The sequence below is a fragment of the Typopeltis vanoorti genome, chromosome 13, assembly GCF_054136105.1.
Source record: "Typopeltis vanoorti isolate ZY-2024b chromosome 13, IOZ_Tvanoo_1.0, whole genome shotgun sequence".
NCBI lineage: Eukaryota > Metazoa > Arthropoda > Arachnida > Uropygi > Thelyphonidae > Typopeltis > Typopeltis vanoorti.
Window position 1 is genome coordinate 6877906 of NC_143561.1, and position 22083 is coordinate 6899988.

The 22083-nt window shown below is 34.5% G+C and overlaps 1 protein-coding gene across 1 annotated transcript in view; it reads right to left on the reverse strand.

Moving 5' to 3' along the window:
- Nucleotides 1-22083, reverse strand: part of LOC150099911 (ATP-dependent RNA helicase DDX42-like) — a 110678-nt gene that overhangs the window by 24033 nt on the left and 64562 nt on the right. Inside the window, exon 5 of the mRNA XM_090403172.1 lies at nucleotides 20185-20295. Within this exon, the coding sequence (XP_090259298.1) occupies nucleotides 20185-20295 (111 nt within the window). The remainder of the gene's footprint in view (nucleotides 1-20184; nucleotides 20296-22083) is intronic.

The following is a 22083-nucleotide window of genomic DNA, read 5'->3' on the forward strand; positions in this document are numbered from 1 at the left end:
TATTACTAGTGATATTAATATTAATAAACTACTGGTATTACTGCCAGCCCTGCTCAACTCTTCAACATAGAGAAGTTTAGTTCGTGAATGAATAACAATTGAATTATAATATGTATGTTGATGAATTTTAGAACATTAATGCTTACTTGTATTTCTATGTGCAAAAATGAGACTGGGATCGAATGCATGTAAGTATAAGTAAATAAGCAACCACGCATGTGTTGCCATCTCGCTCCCGCCATGCCGGCCGGGTAGGAACCACGACATCCATTTATTGGTAAATACGTCATTTTGGCCTAATTGATTTGCCTTCGTAACTATTTTCATGACCTTGCTCCATCTTACAGGTCCTATTCATGTCACTGTTCCCACGATTCACTCTTAATTGCGTTGTCATTCAGGTCAGGATGGAGGTAATCCAAGTTAACCGAATTAAATATGACCCGTACAATGATGTCTTATATTTTTCTATCGACCCCTGAGCCCGAATCGACCCCTAACAATGTTAAATCGACCCCTGGGGGTCGATATCAACCACTGCTCTACGAGCAAAAGCTGACTTATTTCCCAATATCTTTCGACATGCTTTCTTCTTTTCCTTCGCTGCATCTTTAAGTTCCTGTGTCCACTACGGAGTTCTGATTTTTCTATACTTGCAGACAACTTCACCACATGCCTGTCTGAAAGAATCAGTCAATGTTTTCCTGGATTTGCCACTGAATTTCCAAGGTTTGGTTTAGAGTTGCTTAAACTTTTATTCGCTTTAAAACTTTGTTACACATTCTTTTCAATATGAAATTCAATTTTATCCTGCTCAGGACTAAATGGTGATCACTTCCAACTTCAAATCCTCTGTACACTCTGGTGACTTGCACTAGAACAAAGTCAATGAGACTTTTCTTCTTCCTGTTCACTTTTCTCCATGTGAATTTGTGCACATTTTTATGTTGGAACATGGTGTTAGTAATAACTAGTCCATGTCCTGAGCAGAAATCCAACAGTATCTGCCATTATTATTAGCTTTACTCTTTCTCTAAATTTTCCCAAAATATTTCTGTATGTTTGACAATTATTTCCTACTCTATTTAGTTCTCCAACAAGTACCAACTTTTCTGTTTTCATTGTGTCAGCTGCTTTCTCTACAGCCTCAAAGAATTTTTCCACTGCTACTGTAGTAGAACCTTCTGTGGGGCTATAGGCACAAATAAGTCTCATTGTCCAGTTTCCCCATTCTGATATTTGTCCATACCATTCCATTTGATATCACCTGTCATTGATGAAGATTAGCCTTGTATTTAGTGTTGAATGCTATATCTACTTCTTTTCCCTGACTATTATTGCTTGAATATAGCATTTTATATTTATTGCTTAGAAAGATTTCACTAGTTTTTGTCTTTTTGTTTCAATCATTCCTTATTATGTCGATCTGGTACTTATCCAATCATTCTGCTAGTTCAATTTCTTTGCAATTCAGGCTTCTTATGTTCAGAGTACTAATCTTGAACTGTAGTGATGTAGAGTTGCGGTGTGTTTCAGGATTTGTTCCAATACCTGACTTTTCACTGTTTGCCCCAGTTCCCTGGTGAAAACAATTGGAGCCCTTGTTTAATTGGACAATGCCCTCAGCCGGCATAAAATTCTGTCATATTGTACCATTATTTTGTATCGTGGTTTAAGTCAGTAAGAATATAATTTGGTTGGCTAAATTTCAAATTTCCAGCCTGTCCTCGTTTATTTAGTATCCAGGTAGATACCTAACAGGGTGCACCACGAGATGGTGAGAACTGGACATTAGGTCAGGGCCCCTGGTTCAGTTCTCTGCATTTCTTTAGAAGCTATGTAGATGTCTCCTCTTAGTTATACAGCTTTGATCCTTAAGCATCTCTCTATATTTTTCTATATGAAAGATTTCATAAATATCTGTTTTCCAATTCCAAAAATTTCATTTCTCTCGTAACAGTATTATAGGGCTCTTTCACTCCACACATTGCACTTCTCATTTTCATTTCAGTCATGGGGAAGATAAAAATGAGCACCCATTACATATTATAGTTACTGAGAGGTCTCCTCTCAGTTGTACAGCTTTGATCCCTATATTTTTTTTTCTGTATGAAAGATTTCATAAATATTTGCTTTCAAATTCCAAAAATCTCATTTTTCTCAAAGCAGTATTATAGGACTCTTTTCACTCTATGCATGCACTACTAAGCATCTCATTTCTGGTTTTCATTTCAGTCACTGAAAGATAAAAATGAGCATCCATTACATATTATAGTTTCGGCACTTTACTTGAAAACAATAAATCTCTCACACTTGAAGTGTGTGAGTAAATATATATGTTTTTCATATCATATATGCATTTAAATTAAATTGCAGTTATCATTTCCAATAAATAAATTTTTAATCAAATCAGTGCATTTTAGTTCAATATTACATTTATAAGTATATACTGTATGCACGACATATGTAATAGATAATCTATTCTTTAAAAAGTAATTATAAAAACAAAAATTTTAATTGGAACAATCTAATTAAATACTGCAGTATATCTATATATCTTATTCTTTGAACACCTTTACCTCTAGTGGACAATTGTAATATAGTATTTCCATGTTTAAATTTCCATAGCTGTTGCTGTTATTAATGTTGAAGTTTCTGGAACATAAAAATACATGGACTTCACTGATTGTCTGCAGTGATTCAATTTAACACTACACAATCAGTGAAGACAAACTAATTTGTCTTCACAATCAGTGAAAGTTTAAAAAAAGAAAGTGTAAAAGTTTGTCCACTTGGTTATGCTATAAATTTAAGATGCCAAGAAATTATATTCTTGGTTTAATCCTTTATCCAAGTGTAAGCAATCTCTAATCCAGAGTATTTTAGTAATAAGGTGTGACACCTTTTCGCCTACTTGTATATGGAAATATGTCTTGTGCATTACTTCATTGGTTTCACTTCTGGGTCTGGCTTCCACTGATGAGACCTCAAATAAAGGTTGAAACTGGTCTGGGTAGGAACCAGACCTTTCTCATAATGCATACCATTGTATATGTCAGTAAAGATATGTGCTTTGCATTATTGGATACTAAGGAAAGTGACGTGAAGTCATTAGCATCTATATACAAGTTGCCCAGTTGTGAAGTTCCTTCATGTGCAAACTATGTAGAATATAATTTCTTGGCATCTTTAATTGATTGTGTAGTGTTAAACTGCCTCTCATAATGCTAGCTTAAGCTAGTGTAACATCTGCTGTAAATAACACAGGCCTGTGATGGAAAAGTTGTCTGAGAAGTAATAATTTATTCTGATAGATTTTTAGGTGCTGAGTTCAGAAAAAAGAGTAAAAAAATTCCATCACCCACCAATTTTACCCAATTTTTAATTTTATCATTTATATTAGTAGTATTTGGATTTAAATTCAGCGCAATGGTATTTAGTTTCATTCTCCTTTATTTAGAGTTAATTAGTTGTATAAGTGCTTTTTTTGAAGTGCCTTTTTTATGATAAATAAAGAAATTTCCATGAAACTACTCATTCTTAAGATAGAAGAGGGAGGAAAGCAGATAAAAGAGATAATGGGTGACTTCACCTGTTATCACAGACATTTTCTTATGTGATTCTTTAGTTGAACTTTAGTCGTTGACTACTAAGATTATATTTCTGAAAGGTGGCATATTTTCTAAGTTAGTGTAAAGATTTAATTTAATGTGTTTGTGGTTTTTTAATGTTTTTATGTAGTGTCGTGTAATAGTGTTGACGTCATTTGTTAAAATTTGTTTAACTGTGTTTTAAGTGGTGTTTGTAATGGCTTCAAGAGGTTGCAAAAATTCTCCTAACAAAGAGGATACACCAAATACCCATGGCTTCTTGTGCGAGTGGGACAGCTGAGATCGAGAGCAACATTGGATCAAGAAGGAATCGCCAGAAAGAGTCACATTAGAACCTGGAAGTAAAAATGTGTTACACGAAATTTTGGGTGCTCGGGAAAAAATCCTTTTACCCCTGCTTCACATAAAGCTGGAATTGATGAAGCAATTTGTCAAGGCTTTGTCGAAAGAAAGAGAGTAAAATTTCTGGGATTATCTACAGCAAAATTGAAAGAAGGTATTTATATCAGTCGGTCCGGACATCAGGAAACTTATGAAGGATAAACTATGTGAAGAAAAAATGGCAACTGTTGAAAAAGAAGCATGGAAAGCTTTGAAAGAGGTGGTGACCAAATTTTTAGGAAATTACAAGGACCCCAACTATATATTGATTGTGGAAGACATGCTACAGAAATTCAAGGATTTGGAATGCTCCATAAGCTTAAAAGTGCACGTTCTCAACTCTCATTTAGACTACTTTCCTGAGAATCTGGGAACTATCAGCGAAGAGCAAGGAGAGCGATTCCACCAAGACATCAAGGAGATGAAAAGAAGGTATCAGGGGAAGTGGAATGTCAACATGATGGCAGACTACTGCTGGATGTTGCACAGAGATGACATGGGAATAGAATTTCAAAAAGAAGCTTTGAAGGAAAAAGACACCACAATGAAATATAAAGTATGTACTAAAGATTAATCTTTAATTAAAATTTTTTTTTCCAATACTTTCATTCCAAAGATGTTTACGGAAAATTTTAAATACTTAATATAATGCGTTTTAAAGCTATTTTACTGTAATATTAAGATCCATTTTGTGAAAAATCCTTACGTGATAGAGAAAAATGGAAGAGATATTTGAAATCAGCAGTCAAAAATAAATCAGAAACAGTTAATAGTTTCCAGACAACTTTTCATGACTTGAATTTTGCAGGCCTGTGCAATTAATTTGCTTACGTTCCAATGTCCATATAGTTTTATATTCCAGAAACTTCGACATAATAATATAGTATTGTCCTAAGCTATTTTCACGGCTCACAACATGAATTAGCTTAGTGTAATTAAATGATTCTTTTTAATACCGCTATTTAAAAATACAATTATCAAGTCAAAGACTGAATCACGTGACTGAGTGCATTGTGAAAAGTAAGCCTGGCTACACATCGAGTGTAATCTATGATCTTGTTTTCATGAATTTATTATTTATCTTACCTGTTAAATTACTGTCTATGAATAATTGATATACAGTAGCAAACAAATTAATTCAAACACTCACATTTTATAGAAAAATTTAAATTTTGCAAGAAAATAAGTACAAAAATTAATCTCCAACTTTACCTAATCATTTATGTGCTCCACTGTTCCTAATAAGTTCGTTAATTTGCTTAGGCACGGACTCTACCAACGTAGAATACAGTTTTCTTATTTCTGAATCTCAAAGCCATACTTTTATAATGGATTGTATTAAGTTATTCTTTATATCAAAATTTAATTTTTCAAGTCTCTTTTTTACTATGGCCCACAAATTTTCTTTTGAGGAGAGTATTGATATTAAGAGAGTTTACCTGGCCACTGAAGCAATTGAATGTTGTTATTTTTGAGAAACTCTTTTACTTTTTTTGAAGTGTGGCATGGAGTGATAGCCTGTTGGAAGATGAGTTCTTTGTCTTTCTAGATCTGTGGGACCACTCTTTTCTGTAATATTTTTATGTATTGGTCACTTTTCATCATACCATCAACAAGCACAAGTGATACTGGACTGTCACGTGTAAAACAACCCTAGAATATCTTTTTAGCTAGGTGTTTAGGAGCTTCTTAAAGATGGGTGGGAGAAATCTTCTCAGTTGCTGATTTGCGAACATAGAGTACCCGCTCTCCTTGGGCAAAAGATGGCTCTCATCCGAGAAATGACCTTCTTCCACTTCTCAACAGTCCAATCTAAAGTCTAAATACACTTTAGCCCACTGGAGCTTTTTTTCTCTGCATAGCCTTCACCAACAGTTGTTTCTTGTTTGGTCTGTGGGCAGTCCTCCCTGCTTCCAACAATCTTTGATGGACTGTCATATCAGAAACAATCCCACTAGCTGCCAAGTCTATTTAAGTTTATAGCAGACAATCTTGGATTTATTTTCTTTTTCCTAACTAGTAAATGATGTTGAATAAGTGTAGTTTTCCTTCCCCCACCCCATATTTTCCTTTTCTTTCAGGAAAAAAGGTACCTGTCTTCTAAAATCGCATTAACAGTACCCAAACCAACACCACACTCATTTGTAATTTGTATTTGAGTTATGGATGTGTAGTGAAAAGAGCACATATTTCTGAATGCTTTCTTGGTGGTGTATTCATTTTATAGCTACACAAAATGAATAAAACACTACAAATGTCAACTTGTTTACATAATTAAAAACACACAACATGATTCATAAACATCATAGAGAGAATTAAATAACACAGTACTCAACCAAAATACTGAACTAAAAAATAATAGTAATAATAGTAAACTGACACCAAAATTCAAATTATTGTTAACTGAAACAAAACAAAATCCAAACCAAAAGCTTTACAAAAATTCGGCTTGTTCAGATTAATTTGTTCGCTGTAAATTTGCTCTTCATTATGAATAATAAATGAAAGAAAACAGAGTTGTGATGAGCTGTGTTGTGGCATACATTTAAACCCATCTTAAAGGAAGACTATTTCTGTATAATTATGTGTAATGTATAGTGATATTTAAAGAATGTATTATTTGTTACTATAATTATGGCTATTTTGCCTGCTTCAGTTTAGGAGTGCCCCTCCTAAACTGAAGTTACAGTTACAAACAGTTATTGTTTGTAACTGTATTATTTGTTGTTGTGCTTTGTCAACATAACGTTTATTTATTTTTAATGTCTCCTATAACAATATTTTTATAAAGTAGACTTATACCTTGGGCGAGTAAATTTTTTCTGGTTAGTAGATTTAAGTTGTATTTCTGAAGCCCTGTCTGTTAGTATGTGTGAATTCTTTTTTAGACAGCATGAGAGAGAAAGATCCCCCTAGGAATCTCTAAGTATCTTAAAAATCCAAAAAATTCTATTTTTTTTTTTTTTATTTGACTCCCACCTATTGATGTAAATCTATATTAAATTATACTGTAGATGGGCTAAGTATTTATTTATTTATTTTATTTTTTTAATCCATTTTACTTAATTTTATATTAAAAAAAAAAAAAAATCAGCTAAAAAATCAGCTAACGCCTTTTTATTCCCGTATACGGGAGTAGGCGAGGCCATTTAGCCCTATCTAACATTTGGAGACTGAGTGGGCCGTTCAATCTCCACTAGCACCAATCAGAGATAGATGGCCCAAGGCTATCACTAATTAAGCGGTACACAGTGAAGAGAGACGGCTCAAATGTGCCGCCATCTCGTGGTCCCTAACCCTAACACAATATATTTAATGTCTGAAATAATGTGGCTTCTACGGTCGATTTTCTTGAGTTTACAGGACGAAAAATCCGAGTTTCCGGGAGGAAAAACCTGCTTGCCCGTGCCAGAGATCGACTAACTCGGGAACCGGTCGAAAAAAGGCTTCGAAAAATTTCCTCTAGTCGCCGATTAGACTCGAAATGAAGTCTTCCTTCGTGCGGCCAAGCGCGGTGGCGTGCAAACGCCACATCCACCGAGCTACACAGGCTCAATTTTATATTATCACATTTGATGGTGAGAATTTTATATTATCACCATCAAATTCTTGATATGTATCCTAAAAGGATGTACAGGATACTAGAACAGACAGTACTAAATTATTAAGTTTATATTATTATTAATCTTCCATCAATAATTTACTTCCGAATTAATCCGTTATTTGTCAGAACTCCAATATTGTTAGATTTTATATTTCAGTCTTCCAGGGCACTACAAATTGCATCAATTCTGCCTAGAAATTGGGCATTTTAGTTAACATTTAATCTCCCATTTGTTTAAATGACCATACCACCTCAGATTAGCTCTGCTCACACATTTCTGAATGCTAACAATATCAAGTTTTCCTTCCTAATATATTCATTTTTACTGATTCTGCCATTTGTTCACTCATCCAATTTTTCTCAGAACTCTCATATCTGGTCTCTAGTCTTTGATTGGCTGTTTTATTTCTAACCCATGCATTAGCTTTTTTTCTTTCATCACCCACTATTTAAAATTGGTTTGTACACTCTCTTGTATACTGCTTTAGTATTTTGATTAATTTCTCACTTATTCCATATAAACTTATTCAATTGGCACCTGCCTTGCTTATTCTATTGTCTATCTCCATATTTAATTTGCCATTACTAAAAATTGTGCCTATATAGCTGCAATATTTTACTTGTTGTATAGGTTCTCCATTCATGTTCCTGCTGAATGTCATAGTTTCTGCTTTTTTTATTGTTGATTTTCATACCACTTTTGTCAAAACAATTATTCAAGTCAGTCAAAAAATCTTGAACACCTGACACTTGCACTGGATTTATTTAGGAGTATAAAATCATCTGCATAAAGGGCTAAGTTGAATATCTCCAATTTTAATATCAAGTAAGATGTCACTTTCATTCATAATGTGATCCATATAGATCATGAATAATAGTAGAGATAGTGTGCATCCTTGTCTCATGTCTGATTTTACATCATTTGATCAAAGTTATGAGATTTGATATGGCAAGGTATCTATGAAATATAAATATCTATAGTTTTGGATAAAGTGGAAACTGAAATTATGTTTTTGAAATTGCTACTGCATGAAAAATAACATCTGTTACATACATCACTGTTTTACTAGACATTCATCCAAACAGACATTGACATTACTCAACAAGGTGAGTGACTGTCTAGGATTAAATTCTGTAAGTTGTAAAAAGGTATTCTAGTGGTAAATTTACCACATGGGCAACAACAAAGGAGAATACAGTTCCTGTGAGGATATGTTGGAAAGCACATGAAAGGATCACTTCCATATTATGTTCTCTTCAACATCTCATAAACATGGAAAAATGGAAAGAAGGCACTGCTTCTGTTATACAAAGCAGAGGGGGCAGAGAGAGGAAGACCAGATTGTTGGTCATTATCATAAGCATAGCCAACAATCTGGTCTCTCGTGGTGTTGGCACCACTCCAACAGAGTAGTGTATTCAATGAAGTTATAATTGCCATATAAGATTATCAAGGTTGGAGTTAACTTAGAAGCCAGTGGTAAATATATGGAACATATATTTACATATTCTATTCTAACATATTCTAATAAGAAATTCCACTAACAAGCAAATGGCTATTGCTTGTTGAGTAATGTCAAGTTAGACATGTTTGAAAAGAGTCATGGTTGCTCACAAGGATAGCAACTGCTCTATGTAGACCATATTTCTAGTTCTGTCTTTATGAATAATAGTAAAATGCCATAAAATAGGGTTGTTATTGGGTTTTCAATGTCTCCTGTAGATAGAAACAGGCAGGTTTATGCAGAAGGGCCTTGATATTTGTAAGAATTTATGAATAATAGCAAAATGCCATAAAATAGGGTCATTATTAGGTTTTCAATGTCTCCTGTAGATAGAAACAGGCAGATTTATGCAGAAGGGCCTTGATATTTATAAGCATTTGTTATTCCTATGGCTCTGTAGATTTATCTAATTTTTGAGGGCTTACTTTTGTCTGGTTTATGTTTTTCATATGGTTCTAAGAAGTATAAATTCCCATGACCTCCTCTGTAAAAAATGCTTTTTATATACATAGTGTGCTCATTAAGTAATGAGATTGATTTTTTACAGGACAGCCCTTTGAATAAAAGTAACAAACATGTTTATAGTTTTGATCGTAGAGTGTAATTGCAGGTACAACTTTAGAGTTGGGTGATGCAGCAGTTTCTGTGTGGCAACCATTGAATTAAAAGTGTGTGATTGGAGTATGTTAGAAGTTGTGTCATGGAGCAAAGAGTTGTGATAAAATTTTATTGCAAATTAGGAAAAACTGCTACAGAAGTGTACCACCTAAACAAAGTTTATGGTGATGACTGCCTGAGCCATGCACAGATGTTCTACTGGTTTTCAACGTTTAAAGAGGAGGGAGAGTCCCTGGAAGATGAACGATGCTGTGGACAGCCAGTTTATGTTTGGACAAATGAAAATGTGCTGAAAGCTAGAAAAATTGTTGCCCATGACAGGCAAATAACCACTATACAGCTTGGTGTCAGTAAGGAAATGGCCAGATTAATCTTAGAAAGAGATTTGCAAGATTTGTTCGAGGTTTGGGCCGCACACGGTGACAGACGAACAGAGAGAGCAGCGGTTGAATATTGTCAAAATTTCATCCATGCAGTTGATCAAGATTGTGATGTGTTGCAAAGAATTGTCACCAGTGATGAAAGTTGGTGTTTTCAATTTGATCTAGAAACAAAACGAAAGAGCATGGAACATCTCCCTGCCAGAATAAAGTCAGGTTGCAAAAAATCATCGTGTCAAGACAATGGTCATTGTCTTTTTTGATGCTGTTGGAATTATCCACCACAAATTTGTTCCTGAAGGCACAACAGTGAACGGTCAGTATTATTTAGGAGTAATGTAACATCTGTACACCTGCATGTGACATGTCAAGAAAGAGCTGTTCCACAACAACAATTAGTTTCTGTTGCACAACAGTGCACCCGTGCACTGTCTGTGAAGCAGGCTCTGAAGTCAAGCTGTGTGATTGAACCCCCCCCCCTCCCCATTTGCCAGATTTGGCTCCTGCAGACTTTCTCTTCCAAACGATGAAGTGTGCTTGAAAGGAGAGCATTTCAGTGAAATTGAGGACATCCAACACAGTGTGACCTAGAGACCGAAGGAGGTTCCCATTCAGGACTTCCACTGTGCCTTCAAACACCTGTACAGCCTACATAAATGTTATGTGGAGTTGGAGAGAGAGAGATTATTTTGGATTTGTGTAATTGACAATTCTAAATACAGGTAACCCTCGCATAACGCGGTACTTATACAATGTGGTTTACAAATTGTAGTAACCCTTGTTCAACACAGTTTCGATATAACACGGTCTACAATTTCTAGTAACCCCCCTTTTTTTTCATATATTTTTCACAGCGGGACTTAAAAATCAAATTTTTATCTTCATTAAATTTGTGTCTGCCCGTATCAAGCAAATAGTTATAAGTATGGAATTTAGTTTTATTGTATCCCTGAATAAGGAGTGTACAGAGGCTTTTGCACTCTGTGTAATTCTCAATTACAGACAGCTGGAATAAAAACGGCACTAACTAATGAATCGCATGTCCCCTCTCACAGAAACTATGCTGTGTGGACTCGAGCAAAATCATAAGTTCTACTGAAACACGGTATCTAACTAAAAACTATTGTCCAATTTTTCAATTATGAATTAAGTGTTTGTTTTATTGCATTTGAAATTCTCGATGTCATTATGACAGATCACAAAGGCTAACTTAAAATAAAATTCTATCAAGAATTGAAATATACCATATAATGGGTGTGTGAGTTTGCCTGCCACCCGAAACGCAAACAAGCAGCCATAAAATTCAATCAAGGGTTGAATAGTCGGTAATGAGAAGTTCCGTAGGAATGATAAATGACACCCTGTCTGTCGTGCATGTGTTAAAACTAATAGTGAATGTTGTTATGACAGTTTCAGATGTCATGGAATTCTGTTGAAGAGAATTAGCATTTCAACTCAACACTTGTTGTTATTCTGAGAAAAACAACTGTTATTCCCAAGCTGAGCAGTTTATTTTCTGGTGAGTTACATACATATATAATGCTTTTTTTTAATGTAAATTTGCACGTCTTTATAGCTGCTCTCTCGTGTAAAACAAAATTCAACTTGTACGTATTGTAATAATTAAAAAAAAGTTGAATAATTTATAAGCATATAAAAGGATATCACCTGTAAATTGTTGATGTGCCAGCAAAATTCTCAAATGTGCTACCTCTGGCACAAGTGCTATAGGTTCGCCGTCTAGGGTTTGCTTTTATTGTTAAAAATCATTTATCATTTATTGTTGAAAATTGTCTTCGTTTTCTGCCAGGAAAGCACATTAAAAATCATAAGTGTGTTATTCTCAAGCTGACCAGTTTATTTTCTGGTGAGTTACATACATATGTAATGCTATTTTTTTTTTTTATGTAAAAGTTTATTTTTATTGTAATGGCCACTAAAACTGCAACGAAAGGGGAAAAAAAACCAACATTGAAGATGAAATTCATTTCTCTCGAAGAAAAAATTAAAATCTTGGATCGGTTGAAAATTGGAATAAAACCAGGATTTGTTTCAAGGACTGTGAATTTAAATGAATCAACAATTCAAACAATCAAACAAAATGAACATAAAATCCGAGAAAGTGTTATTGCTGGGCAAGTGTAAAGCATGTTGCTCATGTACACGATATTCTAATGGAAAAAATGGAGAAATGTCTAATGATTTGGATAGAAGATTGCACTCAAAAGAAAATTCCTTTGGATGGACACCTTATTAAGCAAAAAAAAACCCCTCAAAGTTTATAAACATTTAAAAGAACTTGATCAAGATTCTTCAGAAGAAATCGCTCAGCATGGATTTTGCCAGTAAGGGTTGTTTCGAAAACTTTAAAAAGCGGTTTTCTTTGTATAATTTTAAAATCCAGGGAGAATCAGTATCAGCAGATGTTGAAGCTGCCCAGAAATACCCAGCAGAACTTTTAAAAATCATTGAAGAAGGTGGTTGCAGTGCAGACCAGGTGTTCAATGTGGATGAATCCAAGTTATATTGGAAAAAAAATGCCGAAACGCACCTATATTTAGAAAAATGAAAGATCAGTTCCTGGATTCAAAGTTTCCAAAGAGAGAATTACTCTACTGTTTTGTAGTAATGCATCAGGTGATTACATGACAAAACCAATGTTTATTAACCGATTCGCAAATCCTCGTGCAATGAAAGGGCTCGACAAGTCCACCCTACCTGTTTATTGGTGGGCCAACAAAAAGGCATGGATTACAGCTAGCATGTTTGAAAATTGGTTTTTCAAGTGTTTTGTACTCAATGTAGAAAGTTACACAAAGAAAAAGAATATGGACAATATGGACTTCAAAATTCAACTAATTTTAGATATTGCACCAGGCCACCCAACAAATTGAAGACATCCGAATATTAAAATAACTTTTTTGCCGCCTAATACTACTTCACTTATTCACCCACTCGACCAAGGAATAATATCAACATTTAAGTCATATTATATTTGGCGAACATTCCAATTAATTTTGGCAAAAATGGAATCTAATCCAAACATAACACTGCCTCAAGCGTGGAAAGAGTTTTCAGTATGAATTGTGTGAAAATTATTTCTCTGTCCATTAAGGAATTACAACCCTCTATGCTGAATGCTCGCTGGAAAAAAATATGGCCTGAAGCCATTCTGGAACAAAATTTCGTAGCTCCAGTGGATGCCGAGCTACGTCGTATAATAAACGTCGCACACATTTTTGGTGGAGGGGGCTTTTGCGATATGGTTGAAAACGAAATTAGTGAATTAATTAATGGAGAAACAGATTTAAATGAGGAGGAACTGGTACAATTAATAGATGGCGTCGAAAACCAAATGGCGGTATTATATCGATTGTCTACTGTTATATCGATGTTCTATATATTTCTCTATGTGATTTACTTTATGATTTATGCTTAATTAGTTCTTGACTTAAATCTATCTTATCTCTATTTTATATCTAAGATTGTTTCCTCTTCAGATACTGGCGAATTTATATTTTGCTGCGCCAGCCAGTATCCTATAGTAGAAAAGATCCTTACTCAGGAAGACAATACTAGATTCTTAGCTTTCTTACACAATATCTTACTTAAACTGCCGTATAGATTCAGATTATTGCAGTCGTGACCTAAATCTATTATTATATTCACTCTCTAAATCCTTCCTGCCAAAATAGGTTCTATTTTTATAAGTGGTAATTTGGAATCATAATCAGGCACGACCCAGGTTCAGGTAAATATGACATGTTTATTGGAATATCTAAAACACAATACAAAATTCATACACTCAATTATGCTCAATACTAAATAAAACTTGAATTAAGAGGTTAACACTTTCTAAACTAATTAAATCTTATAAAGCATGCTAAACACAGTAACTGCATATTGGGATAGATAGCAAATGATATGAAGTTAAGCTAAATACCTTTCAGTAGTATTACTTGCAAGAGAAAACTAACAAACATTCTAATGTTACTGAGATACTAAATTCTACTATTCTTATTGCATCAAGTTAATCTTATCACATACAAAATTACAAGAGATCTCTTCCAAAACAATTCTTCTTACTCTCAAAGGAGGTTAACTTTCTAAATAGAGACTGTCCACAGAGTTCTTTAGAATACAGTTCTTAATTTCATATTCGTAAACAATCTTCTCTCTTCTAATGAACTTTCACACAAAATTAGAGTAATTGCACCTTACCGAGCCTTTTCCGCGTTGTTCTGCACCACGTGTATGTCTGGATACTTCTCATCTATTGGCTGTCCATACGCCAACGTAGGGGTTATGCTATCTTCATTCCTTCTGCTGAAAATGGACTCAAATCTTTGCGTTTCAGGAACAACTCGATGGGACTTTTCAGCGACGGCTTGATTCTGCTAGGACTAGAATTTTTACCTTCAGCTTTGCATAGAATCCTACTTCATTTTAAGAACGCTAGCAGTCCGACATCTTATCACAGACTTCACCCCCCCTACACGAAACTGCCCGCTAACTTCCGAACCACCAAAACAGGAAAACGTTACGACCAGAGAGAGTGTTCCCATACGGGCTCAACCCCTTATATTCTTCTATAGAATGCCCTCTTTTCTCAGTCCCCTTTTGGCACACGGCCCTTATCTTTTCACCCCTTTGGGTTCATCCTTCGCTTTTACGACGCTGTTATACTTGGAATCACAGAATACATGGCAATGTAATTTTCTGAGCAAGCTATAGCCGCTAGCGTTACGCTGTACACGTGTAGCTTTATGCTTTCCAGGAATTATTACTTAGCAACTTTTTAGATGACTCACAGTAAATTTTACATAGCTTAAGTGAGGCTTAAATTTAAATCAGATTATATCTCTTTTTAGACATACTTAAAAATGAAATCTTAATATAATCACATCAGCTTAAATATAAGGCACTTGAAATAAAGAATACAAATTTTACATAAAGTGAAGAAGTTTCACTTTTAATTACAGCTGATGTGCAGGTATTTCTCTTTGTCAGCAAGTTTTATATGTTAGATTCCAAATGAATGATTTCTTTCCACGATTCCTTCATTTAGGATCTAACAGCGGGGAAAGTTCTGCCGAAGATTCTGATTGTGATAAATCCAGTTAAAGAATTCAGTTTAAAGAAATTAGCATCAGGACTGGACTTGGCAAGAAAGTTAGGAAATTATTTTACGAATAATGATCCCTCAATGGAGCTCTCGGGAAAATTCACAAGACAATTGGATATTTGTTTAGAGCCATATTATGAACTTAATAAAAAATTGCAGCATAGTGGTAAGCAAAGTCTTATTACTGACTTCTTGATAACTAAACCAGCCGAAGTAGGCATTGAGAATTATAACAAATGATGTCCAAGAAATTTCAAGTGGCGACGACCTCCGGCCACTTAAAGAATATCTACGAAATGTTATTTCTGAAGACAATGATGACGATTAAAATATGCGCTTTATTTTATTGTGTCTGAAACATTTATGCATTATGTGCAATGAAATTTATGTACAATTTGTAATTTTTATAATTTTATACTATGTATTTGTCTCATAGTTTATGTTTTCTTAACTTACATGAATTACCTGAATTAAATAAAAATATTGTTTTTGTTGGATATGTCATTGTTGTTTATATAATTAAAAAAAAAAAAAAACGATTTCGGAACCTAACCCTACTTTTTCTGTGATCTAAGTCGCGCATAATGCGATTTATATAACGCGGCATTTCTATGGAGCCTAACATCCACGTTATACGAGGGTTACCTGTACAGTTAGGAATTTAGAATACAATTCTAAATAAATTAGGAAAAACTGCTACAGAAGTGTACCACCTAAACAAAGTTTATGGTGATAACTGTCTGAGCCATGCACAGATGTTCTGCTGGCTTTCAATATTTAAAGAGGAGGGGGGAGTCCCTGGAGGATGTTTTGAATCAAAACTTTCAAAACTTTTGATATAATAATTGTTGTCTCATTACTTAATGAGCACATTGTGTATATCTGGAGATTGTTGTTTAAGTGGTTCTCTGCCATTTTCTTATTTTTTCTTTTTTCCTTTTTGACCAGGATTCTAATTTAGCAGGAACATTTTAAAGTTGTTTCAGGAGTGATGCCAAGAAAGTTAGTGCTAATAATGTTCCAGGCATGCTATAATTAGTGGGATATAAGACATTCATATAAGTTTTTGTCTTTCTTGATATTTTCTTAACTGTCATCATCTCAGTATAACAGGCCTTCATGTGAGGCACTGTGGTTGCAAGCATCCTTTTTGTACCAGATATGTGAAGTTCTGCTCAGTCTTGATCGTGTGTTTCATCTTTCCATCTTCAGCATAAGCAGTTGGCTGGGTGTTTTCCCTCATAGTCGATACGGTTAAAAAGTTTTAAAAAATGTTTTTATTTTATTTTTTAGAACATAATTTATTACCATGTTTTTTACTGTCACACTGGACAAGGACAGTACTGCCACAGCAGGCAGTTTGGGCATGCCAGAATTTCTGCCATTTAATGCATCATAGGGATGTACACAGCCTAATAAGACAACTGAGATAATCTATTTTTACAAATTTTGGAGATTTAGATGTGTCAAAAGTATTGATATTCCTGGTGTAGGAATGAGTCTGCACAAATATAGGAGGGTTTTCATAATTTCCTTGAACACCTGTGGCTCTTCCAAAGTATATGCCAACAACGGTTTTGGCGTTATAGTTCCTGATGCATTGCTACCTAAAAAGAGAGTGGTCTTGAAAAAGAGAGCAGGCTTGAATCCAGTGGCAGGTATTCTTCATGAGGTAGCACACATTCATGATGGAATTTTCTTCTAATACAATGCAGTCTCATCAACATTAAACTCAAGTTTAAGGATATTCATTCTCTTTCACAATACATTTCATATCCACTGGGAATTTGGACTATCTCTGTGCTTAGAGCTTACTGAGTAATTTTGACATTCTTCATTGTGGAAAGACTCATTTCTACCTTCGCTGAACAAACTCCTTTCACAACTCTGTTATAAAGATAGTGCTGATTCATATTGTCAACCCAAGAAGCAATTTTCCCCATGGAAAGTTGATGGAAGGGATGTTTTTCTATCCTCTCCATCACCTTCCAATATAAAATGCATCTTGGAGGCACTAACATGAACTAATGGTTTGAACGATTTTTTGATATTTCTCAGAATTCTTCATTATGGTTACAACAGTTGGATGGCAAAGTTCAGAGCTCTACACGCTATTTGGTAATTTCCTTCACCCCCCCCCCCCCATCCAAATCCATGGATTTACATGTTTTCTTCACTGTTTACTGGGACATTTACTACTATTTAGTCATCTTTTAATTTTTTTTTTTTAACATTTTATAAATTTCATAAATTTATTTTTACTATAATTATTAAATAGCATTTTATGCACAGTTTAACTTACAATGCAAATAAAATTCACAATTGCAATAGCACACTTAATCATTTAACTACACAATGAACTGATAACTAGCATTGAACTGCACATTGTGAGGTTCCTGTAGCAACCTATGCAGTAAGAGTCACTAAGAAAACAATGGAACATTTCCATTTTAAATTATTAATGAAATATTTTTACATATACACCAGCATAAACAGAAGCATCATAATACCAATACTTTATTCTTTGCATTCAGTCTACTTTAGGTTCATGGATAATATTTTTCTCTGCAGCCAGGTTTCTTGATGGAGCTTCTAGAGTTTGTAAACAAAATTAATGGCATTCATCCAGAGATACAGTTTACTGTCGGAACTTAAATAATAATGAGGTTCAAGAAAGGGAAATATTTATTATTTTCATAAATGCACTCTAGCACAAAATCTATTTTAATTAGTGCTTCCAGTGAGTTTCATAAATAATGCCATAAATACAAGGGTGGTCTGAAAAGTTCTCAACCTTGACCATAGATGGCAACACTATCGGCAAGAGATTTTTTTTTCTAAGTTGGTACATCTGTCATAAGCATCCATGTGAAATTGCAAGTCATTCTATCAAGTAGTTTGTTTTATACAGTTGTCTGAAGCAAAAGTGTTGTCTGTATCCCTTGAAATGGATAAGATTGAGTATCGTGCGGTTATAAAATTCTTTGTAAAAGAATGTTTAACACCAAAAGAAATTCATTCAAAGTTCATAAAAGTTTATGGGCACTCTTCTCCTTCGTTTTCGGCAATTAAGAAATGGGCTGCCGAGTTTAAACGTGGCTGTACCAGCCTTGTATAGCCCACCCTTGAAGATGATCCATGTGAAAGATGTCCAAAAAGTGTAACACCACCAGAAATCATTGATCAAGTGCACGATATGGTATTGGATGACTGGTGAGTCAAAATGAGTGAAATTGCTGAGACTATAAGCATTTCAAAAGAACGTGTAGGATATATTTTGCATGAAGAATTGCATATGAAAAAGCTTTGAGCAAGAAAATCTCTGAACAGTGCTTGGAGCATTTTAACAAGAATAAAAGTGATTTTGTGCATCAATTTATTACTATGGATGAGACTTGGAATCACCATTACATACCAGAATCCAAACAGCAGTCAAAACAGTGCACAGAAGCCAGTTGTCAATTGCGCTAAAGAAGGCAAAAGTTGGTTCCATCAGCAGGAAAGGTCATGGCATCGGTGTTTTGGGACGCTAAAGGCATTTTGTTTATTAATTATCTTGAAAAGGGTAAAACAATAATCGGGGAATATTATTCCGATCTTTTAACCAGACTAGATGAAAAAATTAACGAGAGCATATACTGGTTTGCAGAAGAAAAAAATCATCTTTCATCAGGACAATGCATCTGCCCACAAAAGTGTTTTGGTAATGGGAAAATTAAGGGATCTGCACTATGAATTATTGAAACATCCATCCTATTCTCCAGATTTTTCCACCTCTGACTTCTATCTCCTCCCAAAACTAAAACACATCCTCACTTGTCAGCGTTTTTCTTCAAATCAAGAGGCGATTGCAGCTGTAGAGGGGTATTTTGCAGATCTTACCAAGAAACACTACAGGGACGGGATAATGGCGCTGGAACATTGCTGGAATAAATGTATTAGTCTTAAAGGAGATTATGTTGAAAAATAAAAATAATTTTGAAATTATGAATTCGTTTTTTCATTGTTAGGCCGAGAACTTTTCAGACCACCATTGTATAGAGTTACTTCACTTCCAATAAAAAAAAATAAGTTAATATGTGATGATCCCACACCACTATGGAATCTTTGAATGAAGTCAGGATACTTGACACTTTTAATATTCAGGATGCATTCTATCTTGTCTGCATGCTTTTCGTTATCATATACATCAAATATCACACAAGGTAGCATAGTCTGGACTTGCAGAGCATATAATCACTTCCACACACAGTGTGCAAAAGTGAAAAAGAAGACCACAACAGCACCACACTAAAAGCATATTTCTTATACAAAGAAGAGATGCAAAAGCATAGTATATATTGTCCAAATATCACATCTCTTCTCTTAGCTCCATTATGGGAAACTGTATTACTTACACTCTTCACTGATGATGAGCTTGTATTCAATTTTATCATCATTGTATTCCTGATATGAATCCTGCAATTGATAGGATGACAATACCACATGAGAAGTTTACATTATTACTTCTATTCAGCTTTGTTATTGCCATTATTTTTTAAATATACTTTTGTTACTTAGTCCTTAATAGGGCTTTAGTTATAATTAAAAATATATTACTGTATTATAACTCATATCACATCTGATGTTGTTGATCATTCTGTCATGTACACTTGTGTTATTATTCCATCTTTTGAACTAATCATGTACTAAAGTTCACTCAAGAAATATTGAAATTTTATCTACAATGAATTTGACAATGGACAATGGATTACATATTTACATATGTAATCCATTGTCCTTTATTTTTCAATAGTAGTAACTTACTAAAATTTAAATTAATGTTTAAAGCAGATTTATACTAGATATGAAAAGCAAATGTATAAACAAGTGATAAATAAAATATTGTTTATTAAGAAAATTTTAATTCAATATTACTTATATCATACAAGAAAGAAAAATAAATACAAAAGCATCTTACCAGTTCCTCAGAGCCTAAACCTGGCCGTTCCTTGTAACCAAACCCACGACCACCCAAAATTACTTTCTTACCCTTGCCTTGCTTAAATCTGCTCTTGCGAAACCATGAACTCTAAGAAAAAAAAACCTTGTATAGTTTTAAATAATAACACAGAATGAATTCTATAAATATATTAAATTAAAAGCTGTGGCTATTATATTGAAAACAAATTTATTTAGTCTATTATTATTATTGGATGGAACCTCCACGAAGTCTGAAGACTCGTCATGAAGAGCATATTCTATTGTGAATATAATTACAAATTTGCTTCTATCCTACTATCATTCAATCTAATATTTGATAGAATTCAATAATAAGGATACTGCATATTAATATGATAAAATCCTGCCATTATCATACAAAAGATGTCCAGGAGTCTGCATGGTTAGCTGAGTGGCTATGCACTTCACGACCATATGCTTGGGAAAGCAGTGTCCTGGGTTCGATTCCCATCGCTGACGTGAGGAGCTTAAGGATCTTTTTCAGACATAGCCAAGTTAGCCTAAGTTAGTGGGCGTGGACTGCAGGGTTTTTCCTCCCACAAGCAGGCAAACCAGCCCCGTGAACACGTGCATCTACAGACAAAGGAGGCATAGGGCTAACCACCTTATCCTCGCAACGGGTACTGCTTAGAAAGGCTAAGGATAGCCCTGTAACACGCCACTAGGCCTAATACGTGAATGGAAGAAGAAGATGTCCAGAAAGTAACAGCCCACCCATACTCTGAATTCCCTTTCTCCTGGTTCTGGATGAAAGGGGTTTCTTTCTTACTACATTTATTTATAATTCCCTGGTTTGAAGGGAAAAAAAAACTTTGCAAGTTCAGAGTAGCAGAGCACTCAACATAATGATTATTGAGTAAATATGAATATCCTGATTGTTGGATAATTCACACAGAAATTATGGCCAAAGTAACTAAGGCTATGAGGCTTGTATAATATGGCTGTTAACTGAAAACCACCCAAAACTAACATGGTTATCGTGTAATTTGTTGTTTATAGTAATATCACAGATACCTTTAAAGATTGGCTGTTAACTGAGTGTCTTTTAGAGAGTTTGATTATGTTATGGAATGAAAACTCAGAATTTCTGAGAGGAAAAAACTGTCACTCCTGTAGAGACCAACTAACTCACCTTAGCTGAAAAACTCATACAGGATGATTGGTGAAATTGCAGCCAGAAGCAATTAAAACATGAGGGCAGTATTTTTATGGCAGTACACATTAACAGGATAAAAATTCCTGCCACCTCCATGAATGGGTCACCCACCTTCAGATTAAAAGACTTCATAAAGATTCCTCATGTTCTATAAGATTCAAAATAACTTTCCAATTGAAAAATAAATGTTCTCAGTTTGGAAACATACACTAGGTATATAGGGAAATGATGGTTTGCAACTCAGAATAGCAATAGATAAAACCCTCAATAAATATAGGTATTATTTCTGGGAAAACTCCCATGTTATTCCTCTTAAAAACTATTATTTTTATGGCTATTTTGCCTGCTTTTGTTTAGGAGTGTCCCTGTTTTAATGTCATTGGCTTTTTACTCAAGAATTCTTATGGCATTACAGATGTATTTTAGAGACAAATATATGTAGCATAATAGAAGAAAATTCACACATACCTTTTCTTGGATGTTGTTGCCTGTCTTCTTCCTGCAGTATGCATACTTCTGCTATTATGGTGTTGAAAGGGGAGTGGGGGGGCAGGGCTAAGGCAATGTGGGAGAATTAATTTGAAAAAAACCCAAGTTTTTTGTAGGGTGGGAAAAAGATGAAAAGGGGGCTGAAAATAGCAACTGTTTTTTAGAGGAAGGGGAAGGGTTGATGGGGTGCGAGCTGTTTCGACCGTGTTGGTC